The 24,063-nt window shown below is 41.9% G+C and overlaps 1 protein-coding gene across 2 annotated transcripts in view; it reads left to right on the plus strand.

Moving 5' to 3' along the window:
- The window catches only part of LOC117524075 (inactive dipeptidyl peptidase 10-like), a 643,233-nt gene that overhangs the window by 410,114 nt on the left and 209,056 nt on the right, over positions 1 to 24,063 (plus strand). For both annotated transcript variants that reach the window (XM_034185800.1, XM_034185801.1), the window contains exon 3: positions 12,754 to 12,849. In XM_034185800.1, the coding sequence (XP_034041691.1) occupies positions 12,754 to 12,849 (96 nt within the window). The remainder of the gene's footprint in view (positions 1 to 12,753; positions 12,850 to 24,063) is intronic.

Below are 24,063 nucleotides of genomic sequence, written 5' to 3' on the forward strand. Positions count from 1 at the left end.
CCAGTCGAAGATTCAAGCTTCTCTACTGCTGATTTAGGAGCAGCACAGAACACTCCAAAACACAGTAGAAGTAGAAGTTTGTGATGTAACCTTTGTGTAATAGCAGATAGAAATTGCTTTGAGATGAAGACAAACAAAGCGCACAAACCATTTTGTATATATTGTTCAAAATGTGCATTTGTTTATTGTTTGAACCTTTTTGTTGTACAGTCTTTCACACAATACCTCAAATTACCTTCATAAAGTGTCAAAACAGTTGTTTATTACAGTTTGCTGTGTGTTTTGAATGAATGTGTGGAAAATTATTTTCCACTTTACTTTTTCCTTTCTTATTTCTGATTGTAAACCTTTATTACACTTATAAAACACAACAAAAGCGTATGTATTATGAAAGCACAGGTTGTCCTGAAAAAAGAGACATAAAACTTGATTGTGGAATGCAGGGAGAGCTGTTAACAGCAATCATAAAACATTTATGCCAGGCGAGTGAACTGTCCAAAAAATGCCCTCAGACCCCAGAGAGTTAAGCAGATTGGATATATAAGACACCAAATGAAAGCTGTCCTTATATAGATTTGACTACATTTTGAAATATGTGCACAGCTTTATTGGTCAGATCAGAGGGTTTGCCTTCATACAAACCCCTATATCGAAGGTTATAATGACATACTCTTGACCTACTTCACGTATGGCCTCTTCTGCTACTCATGGGTATTCTTTAACAGTTTTGTCATCAGTAATAAGGTGGTTAATAACAGTGTAGTAAACCAATGTTTTCATATGTCATGGTGAGTCCCAGTATTGTTACTGTTACCAGTTATTTTTGTAATCTAGACATCCTAAGCTTTGAAGTGATAAAAAACGTATAGGGTTGTGGGGGGGGTGCACATGGGAAAATGCTGGCCCATGGCCTAACATAGGGCATCACCCAGACTCCACCTCTTTACCCATTTATGGGTTCCCTGTGATAGAGGCAGACTAAGTACTACCAACATGGCGACGCCCGCAGCTGCAGTTTTTGAGATTTAAAACAACTGTTAGCCCCCACATGATCTATTAGGTCTCTACCAAATGCAGGTCATGGCATCTGATAGCTCGAATTTCTACCCATCAGAGGTTGAAATTGAAAATTGTTTCCAGGCAGCGCAAATTTGTGATCATATTGGCAATATAATATTATGAATCTCTTATTTAAACATTAAGGAATAATATTACACCAGTGCCAAAGACAATTCTTTCAATGACTTAAATCTTAAAAAACCCAAAGGCTGTATGACTTTAAGTTATTATAATTTCCATATGACACAATTAATGGTTGAATAGCGACATTTTTTTCCCCACAGTTTTTTTTTCCATCACTGTTTTGGAGCTCTCCTCGCCAGCTGTTATTGTGAGCAGAAATCTCAACAACATTTTCGTGTCCGTTTGGCCTCCTGCAGACTGATTGGTCATTCTTATGTCCTCTGATTTACACAGCATTCACAGTGGCATGACAGACGTGATGTCATCAGTGTAGTCTTGTTACATGTGGTCTGGGGGCAGGGAGTAGGTCACTTGTGTTGTTTGTGTCGTATCGACTCCACAACCTCAAAATAGAGGACAGATTGACATTGTGCACTTGTACAACTGTTGTTGTGGCATTTCACCAACAAGCATGACAACACTTCATTCTCCTTCAAGGTGAGACAAAATGTTATTTAATGTAGGCTTCAACATGTCCCAAAAGGACCAGTCAGTTAAAAAAAAAAAGCATGAATGTGACCAGCCCATTATTGCAAAATCTGCCACAAAATTTTTATTTTCAAAAAGAAAATCTTTTTTTAAGTTTTAAAATATATTAAATGAATCATTATCCAAAATTCAATACATTCTTAATTTTGCTCATCATTTGCTCAGTGTTAGTATTTTGTAGTCAGTTTGAACTCAGATCAGGTCAAGCTGAGGAACATGGGTCAGAATCACTCCTGTCATGTGGTTTCAAGCTGCGTGAATGGATTTAAAGGAGTAGTTGAATTCTAAATCATGTCACCAATTTTGTGTGGAAATTTCTGGAGGCTAGGAATCACAGGCACATCCATATACAGAGTTAAAGATATATAGGATGCACACTGAGCACTGTGGTTCAGCATTTTTCTTGTGGACACTTCAACAGATCATGTCAGGTTTGTTGCGTCCACCACACCACATAACCACCTGGATCGAGAATGGTAACCTGTCGGGCAGGCAATCAGTCCGTTCCCACTTTTCAAAGGCAACCATCAATCGACCAGATGAAATGTTATTCTTCAGCCCTCCACGCTGGGGCACCTATGTGCTGGATCATGCACAGAGAAACGTGGCATATAACTGATCATACGTATCAATGCAAGTGATACTCCTCATCTTTATCTCGCTCAGTGACCATTCATTTGACACAAAGTCATTTCAATGGTAACCAAGAACCCTTTGAAGAGACCAAGTACCAAAGGCATCTAAATGTCTCCTTAGGTCCAAGTCTCCCAACCTTACAGTAAAACAAGAAGCACCAGGACTCTAAAGACATGGATCTTCATTCTCCTTTGAGATATCACACTGTAAAACTCAATGAGTTAGTTGAACTCAAACCATTTGAGGAAACCGGTTGCCTTAAACCATTTGAGTTTACGTACATAAAATAATTTTCCAAAATTTAATTGTTAAAGTTTTAGTAACTTAACAATTTCTAGTTAATTAAACTTATGTAAATCTAGTTTATGTTTTTCACAAAAAAAATGACAAATTTATGCCTAAAAAATTTGCATTATATTTTGGATTTTTTTTTTTTTTTTTTTGATGCATTCTTTGGTTTACTTGTTGACAATAATTTACTTTCTAAAAAAAAAAAAAAAAAATCTAAAAGGACTAGAACAGAATGAAAAAGGCTAAATGGTAGCCCATGAACAGAACTTGCAGTTTTTCATAATGGTATAAATGTAGTGGCTGCACTCCTGCATTGTGTTGTTATGACTCCGCCCATTCACTCCCTCGGGATGCGAACTCACAATCTCCAGCATGGAAGTCAGACTCTCTAACCAGAAGGCTAAAACCCAGGGCTCTGGCCTTGTGACCAGAGAATTCTTTTGATCTGTTGGGAGTGAGGTTTACTAACTACATCTGCACAGCGACACCTGCTGGCCTCCGTTACATAAATGAATGGAATGCACTGGAAATACATCATTAACACTTAAATGCCCCAAAACTTTACATGCACTTAAAGGAACTGAGTTGTTATGACAATTCATTTTTGAGTTAGTTTAATTAATGGAAATGAGTGAGTATAATTATTTTCAAAGTTTGAGTTACATTAACTTAATTATTGTATTAAAATGGAGTTTTCAGTTTAACAGTGCAGCATTGCCAAATATTTCTGTCCAATGATCTCAGCACATGCACAAGATGAGCTAAGATTTGACCCCTTAGCTTTTTGATTGGATCGTTCCTTTGCTGATTTCAACAAGAATCAAGAAGTAAAAATAAATATGCATAATTTATTTAAAACCTTTTCACGTTGGCTGCATAAATCATCAAATCATTTTCTTAATTTCAACATGTGAAGCCCCAGTAGCTTCATATTTATTCAGGCCACTTTGTTGGTTTAATTTATTTAATACTTTAATATATCCACTTCAACAGGAGTTAAACAATAGAGTCAGTCCGACGCTGACGTACGCTCATCACAATCTGTTGCTCACCCAGCCGCTTCCCCCAGTGCATTCCATGGTTGGTTAGACTTTCATTGCTTTTATAAACAAACATGCTGTGTGGAGTTATCAAGGAAGCCAATATGGCTGACATTCAAAATGACTTGGCCCTCCTCTAATGCCCACAGTGAGCAGCTGTCCTATTCAGAATGTGCTTATAATTGGTTTAGCACATTCTGTTTCTGCTAAAAGCATAATGATTCATAATTAAACTGACCAGTTTCCTCTAACAAATGCAGAGTAGTTGAATGATGTCACCCACAAATGATTGTGCTATTAAATATATGACGTGATATTGTAAGAAAATGTTCCTTGTCAGAAGTTGTTTCATTGACATGTATTTGTGTGCGTGTGTGTGTGTGACATGTTTGCCTCCAGAACAGAAACCACACAGCTCTATCCCATCTTTTTATCATATGGAGTGTCGCCATATTTGATATTTGGTTTACAGACTGTAGTATATAATGTGACATATTACATTGGGGGAAGTTTCAATTTTAAATGTTTGCTTTAAAAAGAAAACTAACACTTATTCAAAACTGCTTTTTACTCATGCCTGTTCCCTATGTAATAAAGGTCCATTGGTACCAGTGTCGCCAACTGAATGGTCCCCCACGCCTTCATTGCACATGCGTCATTTCTGTGTCTTATATGAGTTTTATGTGCTGCTCTGACTTTCCTTGTCCCCTTTTCTCTCCTGCTCTACACATATGCCCTTCCGGGTCGAGCAATTATGTGGCTTATTTCCTCTTCAGCACAGGTAATTTCAAAATAAAATAAACATCTTAAGCTGTAAAGCCGTGTTACACATAGCCTTAAATAATCGTGCAGTTATTTACCAAAATGAACAAAGGAAATTTTGTATCATATTCCTGTTGTCGTGGTAACCTATATACAATTCATTTGGCGTCAGTTACACTCCCACCAAATTACCTATGATACACAATGAAGATGCTGCACTTTACACTCTTCATTTAAATAAATCAATGGTAATTTCAAAGAAATCATCTACTTTCTACAAGAACGACAAGCTTTTGGATGGGTCTCTCTATAATGGATGGTTTGCGCAAGCGTTCACCCTTCTTCCCCAGTTGCTTGTCTCCAACTTGTAGTGACACCTTTCTAATCAGTCCATCATCACCCTCGTGTACATCTACCACTCTGCCAAGTGTCCATTCATTACGAGGGATGTTTTCATCCTTGACTATCACAATATCACCAACTCTCATGTTGCGCTTAGGGGCATGCCATCGCTGTCTCAGAGTGAGGTTAGCAAGGTATTCTTTCCTCCATCTGTTCCAAACTGCTCTGTAGCATACTGGACTCTTCTCCAGCGTTTGGTGGCATACACGTCTTCTTGAACAAACTTGCCAGGTGGGGGCAGTGGTACAGCGCATTTCATGGTGATAAGATGATTTGGTGTTAAGGGCTCCAAACTTGTGGGATCACTGATACTGTTAACAGTGAGTGGGCGACTGTTTACAATGTACATGGCTTCATAAAGAAAGGTTCTTAAAGATGCGTCATTCAACCTTCCAGCACTTTGGGCAAGAACTTTACTCAGTACACTTTTTACAGTCCTGATTTGGCGCTCCCATGCGCCTCCAGCATGGCTTGAGCTTGGTGCATTCATGAGGAAGTCGCACTGCTTATTTGCCAAGTATGATGTCACTTTGTCTTTGTAGATTTCTCGTAGAGTTTTGCCATTTCATTCTTTGCTCCCATGAAGTTAGATCCCTGATCCGATCTGATTTGTCTGATAGCTCCACGGATAGCTATAAACAGCGTAAAGCATTGATGAATGTATCAGTTGTCATGTCTTCTAGCATCTCTAAATGAATTGCTCTCGAGCTGAGACATGTGAAGAGAAGAGCATAGCGTTTGTACACTTTGCGGCCTTGTTTGGTACTGAAGGGGCCAAAGCAATCCATACCTACATAGGTGAATGGTGGGGAAGGGTCAGTGCGATCACTAGGCAGATCTGCCATTCTTTGTTCCTCTGGTGGTGCACGGGCTCTCTTACACCACACACATTGTCTGATATACTTAGCTACTGCTTTACCTCCTCCAACAATCCAAAACCCATTAGCTCTGATCTCATTTAAGGTTTGACCTTGACCTTGATGCTGTGTCTTCTCATGACAGTGTCCAATAATGAGCCTTGTAATAATGCTGTCTTTAGGGAGTATTGCAGGATGCTTCACCTCAAAATGTGTGGATGCCTTCCTTAGCCTACCTCCAACTCTCATCACACAGTCCTTGAGGAATGGATCAAGCTGATAGAGTCTGTTATTACAGGGCATCTTTCCTGTTTTCTGTTCAAGGTTATTCAGCTCTTCCTGAAAAGCATTTTGTTGTGCAAGTTTAACAGGGTCAATGTGGCTTGTCTCCTTTGTTCCACATCTGGTGGCTCCGATGTCTTTATTTTCTTTGCCATTCGTTGAATGCGTGCAGCAATATTGACTGCAGTAGTCCATTTGGAGAGTCGTGACAAATGTTCTGCAATGCCCCATTGTTGTTCCAACTCAGTATCCAGCACTTGTATGGCCTTTACCTCTGGATCTCCCACCAACAGCTCCGGAATGTTTTGTTCTGTTACTATCTCTCTTTCCCATAAAAATCTGCGACCTGTGAACCAGTTTGAGTCAATAAGGTCAGTGACTTTTAGGCCACGTGAGGTGTGGTCAGCTGGATTTTCTGCAGTGGCAACATAATACCACTGTTCCCGGGTTTGTAGTTTCGCGGATTCTCTGTACACGATTGGCTACAAAAACATGGAATCTTTTGGCCTCGTTGATATAGCCTAGAACTACCTGTGAGTCTGTCCAATAGTATTCCCTGTCAACTTTGAGCTCTAGTTCTCTTTTTAGCATAGAGCTCACAGCAGCAGAAGTTACGGCCGCTGTTAGTTCTAGTCTTGGGATAGTGACTATTCTGGTTGGCGCAACCCTTGCTTTGCCCATGACTAAAGTGCAGTGCACTTGTTGGTCACTCACCAACCTGAGGTAGGAGCACTGGCCATACCCTTGACTGCTTGCATCAGAGAAGTGATGAAGTTCAACTCTCAGGACTTCACCAAAGTTTATGGGTTTGAAGCATCTGGGGATCTGGATCATTTTGAGATTTTCTAAATCTTTCAGCCAACCCTCCCACCTTAGCTTCAGTTCAGTAGGTAGCGGATCGTCCCACCCAATGCCTTTCTGACACATTTCTTGCAACACTTTCTTTCCTTCTAAAATGAAGGGGCCAGGAACCCTAAGGGATCATAAAGAGATGCCACAACAGAGAGAATACCACGGCGTGTCAGTGGTTTCTCATCGAATGTCACCTGGAAGAAAAAGTTGTCATTTTCTACATTCCATCTTATGCCTAATACTAGTTGCACTGGAAGGTCATTGTAGTTGAGGTCCACGTCCTTTATCTCAACTGCACGTTCCATTACATCGATTGTGTCTAGCACGTCTCTGCTGTTGGAAAGAAACTTGTGAAGGTGCAGCTTCCCTTTGGCACACAAAGCTTGGGCCTCCTTTAGAAGCTCAATTGCTTCTCCAACAGTTTCCACACTTATGAGGCCATCATCCACATAAAAATGCCTTTTAACAAAGTTGGCTGCTAGCGGGTACTCTCTCTCATTTTCATTGGCCAGATGTTTCATACCGTAATTAGCACAACCTGGGGATGAGGATGCTCCGAAGAGGTGGACTTTCATGCGGTATTCTGTGGGCTCCAAGTCTGTGTTCCCATTTTCCCACCAGAGAAACCTCAAATAGTCTCTATCCTCTGATCTGACGTGGAACCTGTGAAACATCTTTTCTATGTCACACACAAGTGCAATGGGGTGCTTACGGAAACGACGTAGTACTCCCGTGAGGCCATTTGTGAGATCAGGCCCTGTCGTTAAGTGGTCGTTTAAAGCTGTCCCTTCAAACTTTGCAGAGCAGTCAAATACCACCCTGATCTTGCCTGGTTTTCTCGGGTGATAAACACCTTGGTGTGGTATATACCAGACATTTCCTATCGTCGGCTTTAAGTCTGTCTTTTCAGCATCACCATCTCTGAAAACTCCTTCCATGAACTTCACATAGTCATTTTTAAACTTAGGATCTCTGTCCAGTTTCCTTTTGAGGTGCTTCAAACGAACCAGAGCCAGACTCTTGTTGTTTGGGAGTTGGGGGCGTGCCTTAAATGGAAGGGGCATTTCAAGATGACCATGCTCATTTTGATGGATCCCTTCTTTTAGGATTTGGAGGAATTGGATATCCTCTTGCAATATATCACTCTCGTTTGGTTTGGTATCTGCAAAATCTGACTCGAGTACTTTAATAATGGCAGTTGGGGTTACGGGAGGTATCTCTTTCACAGCCACACGATGACATAGACCAGTTACATTGCTTGCATTTGCCAACTGTGGTGCCCCTCCTACAATGCTCCAGCCTAGGTCTGTTCTGACAGCATAAGGCTCATCTCTAGTGATGACCTCTCTGGGAGCTAGGGCTCTGGAACAGTCGTAGCCTATCAGCAATCCAACTGCACAGTCCATTAAAGGGGGAATCTCTTGAGCAATGTTTGCGAGATGTTTCCATTTGCTGGCTGTTTGACAAGTAGGAATGTGTGTGCGCTCAAGTGGAATGAAGTCTCTTGTGTAAGCTGGAGGTAGGTCGATGCACGTATTGGAGAAGAATCCTCTGACCTTAAGTCCTTGTGCTCTTTGACTCTTCACAATAGTGTCCTTTTGACCATAGTTGCGAGCTTTAGTTTTACTGGCTCTAACACTGCCTGCAGCTTTCCACACACTTCCTGATCAACAAACGTGTGGGTGCTTTGCGTATCTAACAGCGCATACACCAAGGTTTCACTGCTAGGAGAATTAGTTGACGAAATCCACACTGGCACAATCATTGAGGTGCTTCCATTCTTACTTCCTTCCACTGAACAAGAGAGTGAGGCCATGTTCTCATCTGCTGTAATTTGTACAGGTTTGTCTGCTGGAGAGTGATCTCATGCAGAGGAGTTGGATGGCTTCTTTTGCATATGCTGCACGTGGCTCTGTTTTTACAGTCTTTAGAGATGTGACCTGTCCTCAGGCATGCAAAGCACAGTTTGTTTTCATGTACATAGTTTTTCTTATCATCCACAGACATTTCTGTTAGCCTTGGACATTTATGTATGGTGTGATTTTCTCCACAGCAAATGCACTTGCTTGTGCTGGAGTTTTGTGGCAGTATGTCTCTTTTCTTTTGCTTATCAGTGTCTCTTATCTTTATTTCCTCTATGTCAGACTTAGCTGTGAAGGTTGCAGTGTCTGAAGCCTTTACACGGGTGACAAAGGCATTTGCTTTTGTGCGTTTTGTTTCTCTCGCTAGGATTTCTGCAGGTGGCTTTAAAGCGTGTAAGGACGACACTGGGTTACAGGCTATGCGTGCCTCCTTAGAGATAAAGGAGGCAAAGTCTTTAAAGCTTGGATAGTTCTCACTTTTATCCAGCTGTTCTGTTACATAGCGATTCCACCTGGACGTTATCCAATCTGGGAGTTTGACCAACAACTTCTGGTTCTCCTCACAATCATCTAGCACTTGTAGACCTTTTATGTGAGGCATGGCATTGCTACATGTTTGCAGGAAATCACTGAATTCTCTCAGTTTGACATACTCTTTTCCCCCGATTTTTGGCCATTTGTTGAGTTTCTCTCTGAAAGCACGTTGCACTACAAATGAATGACCATATCTTGCATTGAGCCTATCCCATGCTTCCTTATAGGCTTCCTCATCTTTACGGTAGAAACTACCTTCAAGAGTAGATTTAGCTTCTCCTGCTATGTATTTTTGCAGATAAAATAGCCTGTCTGCAGGATTTGAGCATCGTCTCTCTATTAGAGCCTTAAAACTTGTGCTCCACTCTATGAACTTGAAAGGTTCACCGTAAAACACAGCAGGCTCTGGGGCAGGTAACCGAGTGAGAGCTATTGACTCTTGAACCATCTGTACAATGGCTGACTCATTTTTTGTGACTGGCTGATCATCACGTTCAATGTAAGAGGTGGACAGCGTAGGGCTTACTTTGCCGTGTGCACATCTCTCACTTTTTTCTTTAATCTCCTCTTCTGTGTAGACTTTCAGCTTTGCCTGCATTACTTCAATGTCTCTTTGGTTTTCAAGTTTTTTCAATTGTTGATGATGAGCTTCAATAGCTTCTTCCAATTCCATTTCGGCTTTCTTTGCAGCTAGTTGTGCGGCCGTCTCCGCTCTCTTGTTTGAGATGCTAGGTGACTCAGAGAGATGGTCAGAATGAAGGCTGTGTGTAGTTACTCTGGAAGCAGTAGATCCATATATTGATCTGGCATATTCGTTATCAAGGAGCATACGTAATCTTGCCTTTTCTGCTACAGCATCAAACCCATTTTCTTCTTCTATTAGTCGTAGTCTCATTAACCGCACCAAGTCCAAAGTTACAGCAGAGCATGCATCAACTTTCCTCCGAATTTCTTGACTTGGGACTGCTTGCCTTCTAATGTTGTCATAGGTTTCTTTCAATTCGGAATCAAGCATTTCAACATCATCCATCATGTCACACAAGTCCTTTCCTGAGCATGCTTCTTTTAATCTTGTGCGAGTATCTCTTACTTTAGTTTTCCACTTGTCATAGAGTGATTGGAACTTCTTTTGCTTTTGGTCTAACTCCTGTTCCTTGAGTTCTTGCATTTTAGGTGTAAAATGTCTTTCACAGGAGGATTTTCTTATTTCTCTTCCAGACTGATCAGTTATAGCATACATTTCCTTTGGTCTTACAGCTGCCTCTGTATGTACTTCCCCTTGTTCTTGGGGCTCATGGTCGATTTGGTTATCATTTTGTAACAAGGAATTGTCATTGGAAGTCATTTTGTATTTTTCTTGCTTTATTTTCTGTCGTTTTGTTATTCATTTGACTCTTTATTTATCCATCAGTAGCTCTGGCCATTCATAACTACACAATTTGCCCTTAAGATGCGCATTTGCACTTGGTCTTGCAGCTGCAGATGAAACTTTGAACTCTGAAGCCTTGGCTTGCTGCAGGATGCGAAGAACTCTGGCGCCGCCTTGTGGGTGTAGGACGAAACAGCCTCAGCACGATGGATCAGGTCATGTTTTCACTGTAGCTACGCTGGTCTGCTCAAAAAGGACTTCACGCTCCTTACTGATGTCCACAGACATTTATTTCTTTATTCAGCTCGTGTAACACCCGTGGAACACCGTGAAAACTAAAAAAGACAAAATGCTACATTTAAACTCATATTCATAGACATTAACCCTAAATTACACATTTCGGCTGTAACAAGACAAAACAGCATTATAAAATAACTTTTACCGTGTGCGCCTGTTTGACCAGCAGTAGAATGACACCATAAGCAGATTCTGTGTCTTATATGAGTTTTACGTGCTGCTCTGACTTTCCTTGTCCCCTTTTCTCTCCCGCTCTACACATATGCCCTTCCGGGTCGAGCAATTACGTGGCTTATTTCCTCTTCAGCACAGGTAATTTCAAAATAAAATAAACATCTTAAGCTGTAAAGCCGTGTTACACATAGCCTTAAATAATCGTGCAGTTATTTACCAAAATGAACAAAGGAAATTTTGTATCATATTCCTCTTGTCGTGGTAACCTATATACAATTCATTTTGGCGTCAGTTACAGTTGCAAAGAAAACCTGCACCCTCTTGGCCCTTTCTGGAATTGGTTTGACACCTCTGCACTAGGAATGCAAGGGGATTAGAGAAAGTATGTGGACCACGTCCATCTGTCAAAAACATGCTCCATGAAAATCACAAATATCATGCGCCAACACGCACTATTAAGAAACCTATTCAGATGCGTTAAGTCACATTAAGAATGTCAGGAATGTGCCAAGAATGATGAAATATGACATTCATAACGCGTCTTGCCTATGTGTAAATGCAGGAATAATAGTTACATTTATAACAATGTTGACTAAAAATTATTGGCTAAAGGTTTTACCACTACAGTGCTGTCAACAGTTAAATATGAGGTCAAGAAAGATGTCTGTTTTATTCTTTACAAAACAAGTATTTATGTTCATTGAAATCAAGAGTGACTATAAAATGACTACTGGCAAAACTGGTTATCATTTTCATGTTGAGGGGCAGGGGGGTTGTTGTTGGCAGCTGCTGAAAGTAACTAACAATCTAACTTAGTTACTTTTAAAACTGAGTAATCAGTAAAATAACTAAGTTACTTTTCAAGGAGTAATCAGTAATTGGACTACTTTTTAAAAGTAACTGTGGCAACACTGGATCCAACATAGATGAGAGTTGTGGACTGGAGCTGTCCAGCACACGGAGGTGCTGTTCCCACACTGGATAGACACACAACCTGAAAAGATAAAAGTCCCCATAGAAATGTAACATTGGTGTCAAAGGGGAAATAAAAAAAAAAACATTTCATATTTCGTTATACTAATTAGGCCACGAGAAATGAATGTGTAATTGTGCAGTGTTTTCTCCATTAAAAATGATTAGTAAATGAAAATAATGGAATGCAATGTCTGCAACTACAGTAACACAGGTATTACACTGATTTCACATGTGCAAAATATAGAACCCACTTAACTTCCTTTTGACCTTGATAGATTTTGCGCACTTGGCTAGACACACTCCAAATTGCATATTCGTGAAGGCAAATGTGTTAAATGGCCAATATGTGCTGTTTAGCCCATTTGAAAGGCACAATCCTGAGTGTGCACCATTAGTGGTTCAGCATGCACATTTGCTGGAGCTACACAGTTTGTGTACATTTCTACACATGCAAACCTTTTAGAAATCAGGCCCATGATTTCATTTGGTGACATCATCATGATGCCACATCTAGATCAGCAGATAGTATTCTGTTCTGATAAATTAATTGTGAAAAATGTGGCTTTCAGACTAGTCAATAACTGTGATTGAACTTGACCTTTTAGGTCAATGTTCATGTTGTGCTGAGATGTTATCACTCACAGTATGAATCCAATTAGTAATAAAAAATTCCTGGCCTGTTTTTGCAGCGGACAATCAAGCAGGAAGCGACACCAAACTGACTGTGGAGGATCTTTTCAAACCTGAGTTCAGAGTCCACGATCCGGAAGCCCAGTGGATCAATGGTGAGTGTCCAGACAAATCTTTGGCCTCTTCTGTTCTCTGCCTTATCCAAGGATGAGAACAGAATGTGACTCTGAAATGAATGACATGAGCATGAATGACAGCTGTTTCTTTTTTATTTCAAGCACTTATTACACAGAAGGATTAAGGGGACCAGAAAGGCTTTTTGAGAATTTGTTTGTGCATTCCTTGGTAAAAATTAAGTGTTATTCATACACTTGCAGAATATTTGAGCACAGTGTAGATAATATTATTTAAATCAAATTTGCCACTAAAGTGACACGTAAATGGCCATTGGCTGACGTCAGTGGAGGGCAGTTCCGTTTGACGTCACTGGTTGGGGTCGTCCTCTGCTGGGGACAAGTGCAGTTTATTGAGCTCGCTCATTGAAGTGCTATTAGTCTCATCAAGAAACAGGTGGAATACGCTGGAAAGCTGCGCATGTTGGCAAAGCCACAAATGGAGGAACAAGGGAGACAATATTTCCTTCCATAAGTGGTTTTGGTTATTCTTGTCACTTTGTCCGTGACATTTGGTTGATAAACAGGTGTATGTTTCCTGCCCGTGCCTTACACACGCCACTCACACACAGAGATGTGCACACACACCAAATATAATATATATATATATATATATATATATATATATATAAATAATAGGGGTGCTGGAAAAATTTAATTCACGTCCGAATCACGATTCTTATTTATTACGATTCTGAATCCATCCAAAATGTCCAAGAATCGATTTTTAAAAAAGCATTTTTTTTTTTACATTTTCTTGCTTACTCGCTGCATGTACTGTCAGGCAACAGCTTCCATACTACAGCGTCCCCACGAGGGGAGGGTCTGACGTGCTTCAAACATTCGTGAGCTGCAGCCTAGCATGGAAGACGAAGAGGTAATTCAGCCAGCACCATCTTTGCTGATGGCAAATGTTTGGGCGCATTTTGGATTTTATTATTTGCTGCGTAAGAAGGAGCTTGACATGACTTATGCAGTGTGCAAAATCTGCAAAATGAAAGTCAAGTACTTCAGAAACACTTCAAATCCTCAAACCCACATGCTACACCATCACCCGGAGCTAAAAGGAGTGGAGCAGCGGTCTCTGCCGACTACTGACCAGTGCTTCGCTAAACTGCCAGCCAACTCTGAACGAGCAAAGCAGATAAGTAAATTTACAACTTGAATCACTTGTTTAACCTTGTAAAGCTTCATTTTCTTAAACATAAACATTTTTTAAGTAATATAACTATTTCTCAGAGCTCTTTCAATTGAAAGTCGATTCTGAATCGAATCGTCACCCCAAGAATCAGAATCGAATTGAATCGTGAGTTGTTATACGATTCACATTCCTAATATATAAATGTTTGGTAATGGTTTTAGGAGCGGCACTGCACTGAAAACAGCAGTGCAGCTTAACAGTGCAGATCCGTGTAACGTTCAGCACTAATATTTGGGAGTGTGTGGGTGTCAGAGTAAGTTTAATACTTTCCTGACATGATTTAATGTTAATTAATTGTACTGGCTCGGTATCCAGGTCAGAATGGTATTTTAACATGTATTTTGCGAGTGTTTATCTGAGTGTGTTCAGTCATGAATCTACATTGAAAATGCATTAACATCCAGGAACTTTGGCAATATTTTGCCCGGTTAGGAGGCGTCATGTCGCTGTCCATGAAGGGACGTTCATGTTTAGTGGGCAGCATTGGGAGTGGGGACTCCCATAGTCATATATAACCTCTTTGTTGGTTATGCCATGGAGTGGTGCAGAAAGGAAGAGGAGAGGGAGAGCCAGATGTGTGGCTCCACATGGCTCTCGTCTCACTCGAGAAGGAACACCTGCAGGAGTGTGCTGAGGAGCATTGGAATTAAACTTTTAGCCGACTTGGCATCACTGTGCTTCTTCAGCATACTGCAGCAATGAAACTGAATGCGGTGCAGCAGGGTTTAATTGTGTGCACGTGAGAGAAGAACGCTGTCACACTCTATTAAGGCTTACCACTAATCAAGACGGCTCAACATGCTCAGTTGTCACCTCCACGACATGAGGTGAAGGTGGTTCGTGACATTTGTGGAAGATTTTTTGACATCCAAAAACATGGTCCATGAAAATCATGAATATCACGCACCAACACACACTATTAAGAAACCCATTCAGATGTGTTAAGTCATGTTAAGAATGTCAGGAATGTGGCAAGAATGATGCAAATATGACATTCATAATGCGTCTTGCCTATGTGTAAACGCAGCATAACGTTGAACAAAATAAGATTTATTCATCAAAGTTTGAATAAGAAATTTAACGGTATGTGCATTTCATGAACAATTTCACAAGTTTTCAATATGTGCACTGTGTTGGAGCATACACTAGCAGAGTGCTGCTTCTTTTCCAATGAATGGCATTTCTATACCTGGAAAACAAAAAACAAAATAAACATTAAATCTAGAATTTTGAGTTGTTTCTATAAATGCTGTTAAAATGTGAGATAATTTGAATGAAGATTATATTGCTGAATTAGTTATATATGTATATATGTATTATATCCTTGTAATATATATATATATATATATAAAATAAATGGGTCAAGTTGACCAACAGAGCAATGATGTCTCTCTTTACACTTGAAACATCTCAGACAGTTCACTCGTGAACAAGGCTGGCATGCTCTGCTTGCACATTCTAATGGAAATATAGACATCTATATTTATTTTTCTGCTCTGATTTATATCACAGTGATTCTATTTTTGCTAGAAGGGACAACATGTTTAGCCTAAAGGTGTTAGCTGGAAATAAACCACTTCACATAAAGAACAAGTATATGTGATTATGGTTAACGATCCCACTGAGAGGATACGTGAGCAGAATGGTGACATTCCCACTTTGGTACGAGTCTGTCTACTTACCTGCAGATTTGTGTGTTTGTCTTGGCATTCTCCTTCATTGCTCATTGACTGGGAGACTCACTCCAAGCCTGAAGGCAACTGAAAGAAGCAAGGCCTTTCTGTCCATCAATATTTCATCCAAGGTGACATTTTACCACTATCCTTGCAATATCATCTCATTTCCAGAACTGACCTCAGGCTGGATCCACAGACTACCAAAGGTGTGCTATGAGGTATTCCGAAAAGTCAGGTTCAAAGGGTCGTTTGTGGGGAGCTGGGCTAAAACAGACCCCAGACAAATGAGAGAAGATAACAGACAGACGGGTGAGAATCATGATTGATCACTAGGCTTGGACTATTTTTTCCCTTCCTAAAGGCAGAAGATGTGGTGATTTTCACATCTAAAGGTTTAATATCAGTCAACATTATGCTTAATCTGATTGGATACATGGCAGCTAATGAATCGTTAACCTCAAATATGAAGCAGTTGTGTGCAACGTTTTACCTTTGTGAAGAGGTTATATTGGTTCATTTGCTGGATTATTAGCTCAGTTACTGTGTGTGTATTTAGGGAGCGGGTGTACTGGCACCCCTAGTTTCAACTTGAAACCTCCCAAAACCAAGGTTTTGGGGTTTCAAAACACACATACTCTTGCTACCTGTTATTGTAAATACAGTGGTCCCCTTCATCAGTAGCCTCTCTCATGAGAGGCCACGTCTCATATTTCTACTTCCACATTTTTACTGCAACAACTTTCTATGGATTTCACCTCTCAAGACAGACCACACTGTCAGGCGTGGCACAAACAGAGCAGGACACAAATGCAAAACTCTCACAGCCAGACTGGTGTAACAAAAAGGTCTAATTTAACAAGCAGGGATTTGGTACACGGGAGGTCCAGCAGCGAAGCAAAGGTACAGACAGACGTGAGGCTGAGGCTTGGTCCAAAAAACAGGCTGAGGTCAAAATGCATGGCGTGGAGGTGTTCAGAGGCAAAGACAAGTTCAAGGTCAAGGGAAAAGCAAGGTCAAACACTAGCAGGCAAAACAAGATGAGGAATGGCTGGAAAGTGAATAACATTCAACAATCGGGCAGTGAGCTGTGAGACTGTGAGGGTTAAATAACTGGTGGTGTAATTAGTGGAACAAGATGCAGGTGTCAGTGAAAGTTCTGGAAGGGGGCGTGACTAGTGAACAAAGATTAAGCATGGGCAAGATAATGGGGAAGGGAGTGCACAAAGTGGAGTGATGTCAGATACAAAGATACGTGAGCAGGTGCAAGAGCGGGAGTGAATGAAAAATGCAAAACAGACAGAATCAAAGTGTGGGAGACAAAGACACGAGGCGGGTGCAGGATGTGGAGTGAAACAGAAATAAGCACAAAGCTACAACTGAATATTACTGTGAACAGGAACCAAATATGAACATGAGAACTAAACTAATCATGAACTGGCAACGCGGACTTGCACGGACTTGGAGACATGCAGCAAAATACTAAAAGGACATTAAACACAAACTGACTTAAGAAAACAAGGCAGTAAGACAAACCATAAGAAAAAGCAGTGACCAAACAATAACCAAAACAAAGGGGGAGGTGATGGTCTAGTGGTTAACGTGTGGGCTTGAGTCCAGAAGATCATGGGTTCAAATCCCCGCCTGACTGGAAAATCACTAAGGGCCCTTGGGCAAGGCCTTTAATCCCCTATTGCTCCCGGTGTGTAGTGAGCGCCTTGTATGGCAGCACCCTGACATCGGGGTGAATGTGAGGCATGATTGTAAAGCGCTTTGAGCGTCTGATGCAGATGGAAAAGCGCTATATAAATTTTACCAATTTTACCATTTACCATAATCCTGACATAACAGTACAACAAGTGATAACTTAATAAACAATGACTGAAAACTACTAGAACAGAATGAAAGGCCAAAGTAAAAAGTGACAAAGAAAACAAAGTGACAAATCAAAACAGAACAGAGAACCATATGATGAAAATGAAATAACTAGTGAATCATAACAAACAGAACAAAGTGACAAGAAAAACATGACAGAATAAATCCTGATGAAAATAAATATTAATAAATCAAAGCTGAAGCAGACAGGAAATAACAAAAAGGGGAAAAACAAGGGCTCAGCGCCCTCACTTGGCCAAATCCCTGACACACACAAACTCAAATGCAGCCAGCAGCCCACTCAAAAGGGTGAAAATCCCCTCAACAGCATCCATTCCATGGAAATTCCCAACTGGGTTTTCCCACAGAAGGCACATCAAAACTCTCCCATGACATGAGCTTGCGAGATTAGTCCAGTGAACAAATTAAAGAAAAATGGCTCCTTGTGGCAAAAACATCTGCATCTCCGAAAAGAAAAGCTTCAACGTCAGAAGTAAAGGTGAAAGGTCCATCCATCCATTTTCTTCCGCTTTATCCGGAGTCGGGTCGTGGGTGCAGCAAGCTCAAGCAAAGCCGCCCAGACCTTCCGATCCACACACACCCTCCCCCAGCTCACTCCGGGGAACCCCGAGGGGTTCCCAAGCCAGTCGAGTGACGTAGTTCCTCCAGAGTGTCCTGGGTCTTCCCTGGGGCCTCCTCCCGATGGGACGTGCCTGGAACACCTCTCCAGCAAGGCATCCAGGGGGCATCCAGAAAAGATGCCTGAGCCACCTCAGCTGGCTCCTTTCGATGTGGAGGAGCAGCGGCTCGACTTCGAGCTCCCCCCGAGTGACTGAGCCCTCAGCCTATCTCTAATGGATTGGCCCAGCCACCCTGCAGTGGAAACTCATCTCAGCCCGCTTGTTACTCGCATCTCATTCTTTCGGTCATGAGCCAATCTCATGACCATAGTGAGGGTCAGAACATAGATCGATTGGTAAATCAAGAGCTTTGTCCCCTACTCAGCTCTCTTTTCACCACAAATGGTCTGATACAGCGACCACATCACTGCAGAGCTGCACTGAGCCGTCTGTTGATCTCACTGCTCCATCCGTCCATCATTCGTGAACAAGACCAGAGATACTTAAATCCTCCACTTGAGACAAGGACACTCCACCAACCTGAAGAGGACAAGGCACCTTTTTCTGGTCGAGAACTATGGCCTCGGATTTGGAGGTGTTGATTTTCATCCCGGACGCTTCACACTCGGCTGCAAACTGCCCCAGTGCATGCTGAAGGTCCTCATTTGACGAAGCCAACAGAACCACATCGTCTGCAAACAGCAGAGACGAGATTCTGTGGTTCCCAAACCAGACCCCCTCTACAACCTGGCTGCGCCTAGAATTCTGTCCATACAGATAATGAACAGAACCGGTGACAAAGGGCAGCCCTGGTGGAGGCCCATGTGCACTGGAAACAGGTTTGACTACTACCGGAAATGCGAACCAAGCTCCTGCTGCGGTCGTACAGGGACCAGATAGCCCTTAGCAAAGGACCCTGGACCCCGTACTCCCGGAGCACCCCCACAGGGTGCCCCAAGGGACACGGTCCAACACCTTCTCCAGATCCACAAAGCACATGTGGACTGGTTGGGTGAACTCCCATGAACCCTCGAGCACCCTATGGAGTGTGTAGAGCTGGTCCAGTGTGCCGCAACCAGGATAAAAACCACACTGCTCCTCCTGAATTTGAGGTTTCATTATCGGTCGAATTCTCCTCTCCAGTACTCTGGAATAGACCTTACCGGGGAGGCTGAGGAGTGTGATCCCCCTGTAGTTGGAACACACCCTCCAGTCACCCTTCTTAAACAGAGGGACCACCACCCCGGTCTGCCAATCCATAGGCACTGTCCCCGACCACCATGCGATGTTGCAGAGGCGCGTCAACCAAGACAGTCCCACAACATCCAGAAACTTAAGGTACTGAGGTCTTCCACCCCAGGAGCCTTGCCACGGAGTAGCTTTTTACCACCTCATTGACTTCAGCCTGGGTGATGGATGAGTCCGCCTCTGAGTCCTCAGTCTCTGCTTCCTCTTCGGAAGACGTGATGATGGGGTTGATGAGATCCTTGAGTATTCCTTCCACGCGCCCGACAACATCCCCAGTCAGGGTCAACAGCTCCCCACTCACACCGTAGACAGTGCGTGGAGAGCTACTTCCGCCCTCCTAAGGTGTCGGATGGTTTACCAGAATTTCTTTATGGACCGACCGATAGTCCTCCTCCATAGCCTCTTCGAACTCCTCCCAGACCCAAGGTTATTGCCTCTTGCGACTGCATGGGCTGCAGCACACTTGGCCTGCCGGGTACTGTCAGCTCCGGGGTCCCACTACCAACAAAGACAAGTAGGACTTCCTTCAGCTTGACGGCATCCCTTACTTCCGACATCCACAACCGGTTCGGGGATTGCCGCCGCAACAGGCACCAGAGACCTTGTGACCACAGCTACGAGTGGCCGCATTGACAGTGGAGGTGGAGAACATGGTCCACTCGGACTCCATGTCTCCAACCTCCCCCAGGATCTCTGAGAAGCTCTCCCGGAGGTGGGAGTTGAAGACCTTGCTGACACAGGGTTCCACCAGTCGTTCCCAGCAGACCCTCATGATACGTTTGGGCCTGCCAGGTCTGACCAGCTTCCTCCCCTCCCAGCGGATCCAACTCACTACCAGGTGGTGATCGGTCGACAGCTCAGCCCCTCTCTTCACCTGAGTGTCCAAGAGATGTGGCCAAAGGTCAGATGACACGACTACAAAGTCGATCATCGACCTCCGGCTCAGGGTGTCCTGTTGCCATGTGCACTTATGGACACCCTTGTGCTCGAACATGGTGTTCGTGATGGACAAACTGTGACTAGCACAGAAGTCCAACAACTGAACACCAAAGTCATTTGTTTGAATGAGAAAACAGAAGGTTCCTGAAGTTTAGTTGTTGATTAGTTGTTGATTTCAGTTCCGGTAAAACAGATCAAGAACATTCATACAAATGCTGAAGATGCACTACAGGAAGAAACCCTTGTATCATGTGTTGATGGTAATACATGGTGTTTCCAAGGCACCAGATGTTGCTAGGCAAGTTAAAGATTTTATGTGCTTAACCGTTTTGTGGACTGATCTTGTTTTGATTTTACATCATTTTTGTGACTTTAAAGGATAGAATTCTTGTGCTGTGATGTTTGAACTTAGATCAAGTGGAAGACATGGTTTGTCTGTGAATATACAGTAGTCAATAAATCTGTCATGTTTTTCCCCATACTTCATGCTTGTAGCAATATGTTATTGAATACTGTACTGTGCACATGCTGGACTTTGTCTCCCCTTCAACAGAGGCCAACCATCTGATGTGGCCATTTTTAGTCTGCAGTTCAGGTGGCCTTAATAGAGGGGGACCACTATACTGCAATATATTTTCTATGTTCATGTGTTACAGTTTGGAGGTAGAGTCCAAATGAAACCCCCAAGATGCAAGCAGCCAGGGGACAAACAGTCAGGTGCAAAAACCACAGAGCTTTAATTGTCCACATGGCATAAACATTCTAACATAGACCAGTGCCAGGGCAAGCATACAAAAAAAGAGTTCGGGACAAAAATACAGGGTGGAGCACCGACAGGAGGTGCAAGGAGAAAACGGAAACTAACAGTGGTAGGAAATACAGTGGGAATTAATGAACACAAAATACTTACAAAACGTGACCACAGGAGAGAGTAACAAAACCACATAACACTGGCAATCAAACGACAAGGGAACAAGCAGGACAGGTGTTGACTTAAAAGCAAACAGAACTAATGAACTCAGGTGTGAGGAATCAATGATGGCCGGAAGAACAGGGACGCATGAGGATCTAATGGAACATAAGACGACTAAACACTGAATCAAGACGAACACTGAAATAAACCCTGAACATGAAACAAACCTGAGATGTAAAACCACAATAGAACATCAAGTACATAAATGTAAAAGCAACTGTGGAACTAAAAGACAACATGATAAAGAAAAACAACTCAATGATTAATAAATCAAGTTAATGTAAAAACCCCATATGAAACACATGTGAACACATTGCCAAAACAGGGAAACAGAACCTGATCAACCAAAGAACATATACGGAAGACATACTGACAAAACCCACAACAATGATATAGGGCAAGAACCAAGACTACAAACACTGATGGGAGACAAACCTCAAGGAAACACAAATGACCTACACACGCAGGGGAGTGAACACAACGCATTACAAATTATACACATACACAAAAGGCACACAAATGAACCACGGTGTGCACATACACGACAGGGATCCACACAGATGACAGACACAGAAGACACACCACACACACACATTGAAACCAAGTGAGATGTTTGACAACAGACAATAACATAAACCGTATACAAAAGGACAGGACTGAACACAGGAACAGACAGGGCAGATGGATGCACACACAACATCATGCTTCAAAGCTGTCATAATTTTGACAGCATATTTTGTTTTAGTTTTAGTGGGTTTTGACTAAAAGATCATTGAGTTTTTGGCATATTTTACTCATTTGTTGATGTGGAAATTCAGTTTGTACTCTGCATCTTTAGTTTGGCTTGTTTTATGCCAGATGTTGTTCCTGATACAACCATACTCATTTCTCCGGGCTTGGGACTGGCACTCAGAGTGTACTGGGTGGACACCCCATGTGACTGAGATTTGACAAACTTTAAGATCAAGCCCTGTCTCCTTTTAGCCTTATTTATCGGGGCATGGGACTGGCACTCAGAATGTACTGGCTGCACACCTCATGTGGCCGAGTTTAATCTAGTTTTACAAAGGTGTAACACAAGAGCAATCAGAGATTTCTGAGATCCGCCAGTTTGGATCAGATCACCTCCAAAATTTAATGGAGTCTTCCTTGGTCTAACATCTATCTGTGGTGAAAATTTAATCAAAATCTGTGCATTAGTTTTGACGTAATCCTGCTAACAGACAGACGTAATAAGAGAAAACTCACATGAAGAACTAACACATGAAAAGCGGCAATCAAATGAAGTACATAAACAAAAAACTAAGTCAAGAACTCAAACAGAAAAGCAGCGTGGAGATCAGCATAGAATACAAGTGCTACAGTAAAGAAACTAAACACACACACACACACCAGGTGTTATTTGTATAAAAGCAGGAACCATTTGATGACACTTCCTCAGTCTCCTTCAGAACATATCTGTGTGTTCAAATGTTCAAAATCACTCAAAGGTGTGTGCTTACTTCGTAAGCCATTTTAACCCTTATAGGGTCTTAGTTTTTTGTTACACAGGGAGTCCTGCTGGATCTGGTGGACCCATTGTATTTTGGGGCTTTTAATTCAACCTAATCACACTTTTTTGTTAAAATGTTTACTTCATCCCAATTGCAAGTAATATGAACAACACTTATGTTAAGTTTGTTCCTTTTACCTTTGTTAAATCACATTTATGAATAGAAATGCAACTCATTTTTATTTTTTCATTAAAATGTAAGAAAATAAGGAAATGCTTCATAAAACAGGCATAATGGGAAAATAATTAACAAATGTACAAATGAAGCAAGATTTTTCAAAACTATAGTGTTTTATTTTTTTTGTTTTCATGAGAAATTTAACCTACTCAGGTCAGTTTACACATAACACCTGTCTGAACAACACATTAGCTCCATTGAACTCAGCCATTTTCATACCAGACTATACCACACATCCACTGTATGTATTGCATATGTTCCTCTTGCACTGGGTACATTTATATTGTGTTTTTTCTGTCCATCTTGGGTCCACACACTTCTAGACTAGTCCTGGCTGCTGAAGGGCTGGTGTATTTATGGTGTCAGGTTTATGGTGAAATGTGTGGGAATGTGGCTGCAGTCACTGCACAATGTTGCAACCTTGTGCGGGAACGGTGGTGCTCACAAACTATGGGCATATTCACCTGCTCCGCTCCACTCCATTCCACTCCACCCACTTACTCACTCAAAGGCCCAGAGAGCAGGAAGGATAAAGGAGGGTGCACAGGACCTATGATTTCTACACTTTGAATAGCCCTGGTTCCAGTGGACCCGAAGACCCTGTATGCAATATAAATGTAAAGAGGGGTATACAGGGGGCACCACTGAAAATGTTTTCTGATTTATGTTCCTCACAGAAAATGAGCCAAAGCCAATGAATCTTAGTTTGCAAAATAGTATTTATATCATTTTTCTTAAGCTAAAAACTGAAAACTGGTCCCACAGACCCAAGACCTTACAAGGGTTAAGTTTGCAGAAAGTGTGTGTAGAACATATGAATGCAGTAATGGATACTGACATTTGCTGAAGGAGAGTCATATTTACGATTGGCTGTGTGTCCTTGATGATGATAAATCCTCGCCTTTCTGTGGCTTAATGACTAACATGAGCTGATTAA

This window comes from Thalassophryne amazonica, chromosome 14, assembly GCF_902500255.1.
Source record: "Thalassophryne amazonica chromosome 14, fThaAma1.1, whole genome shotgun sequence".
Taxonomy (NCBI): Eukaryota; Metazoa; Chordata; class Actinopteri; order Batrachoidiformes; family Batrachoididae; genus Thalassophryne; species Thalassophryne amazonica.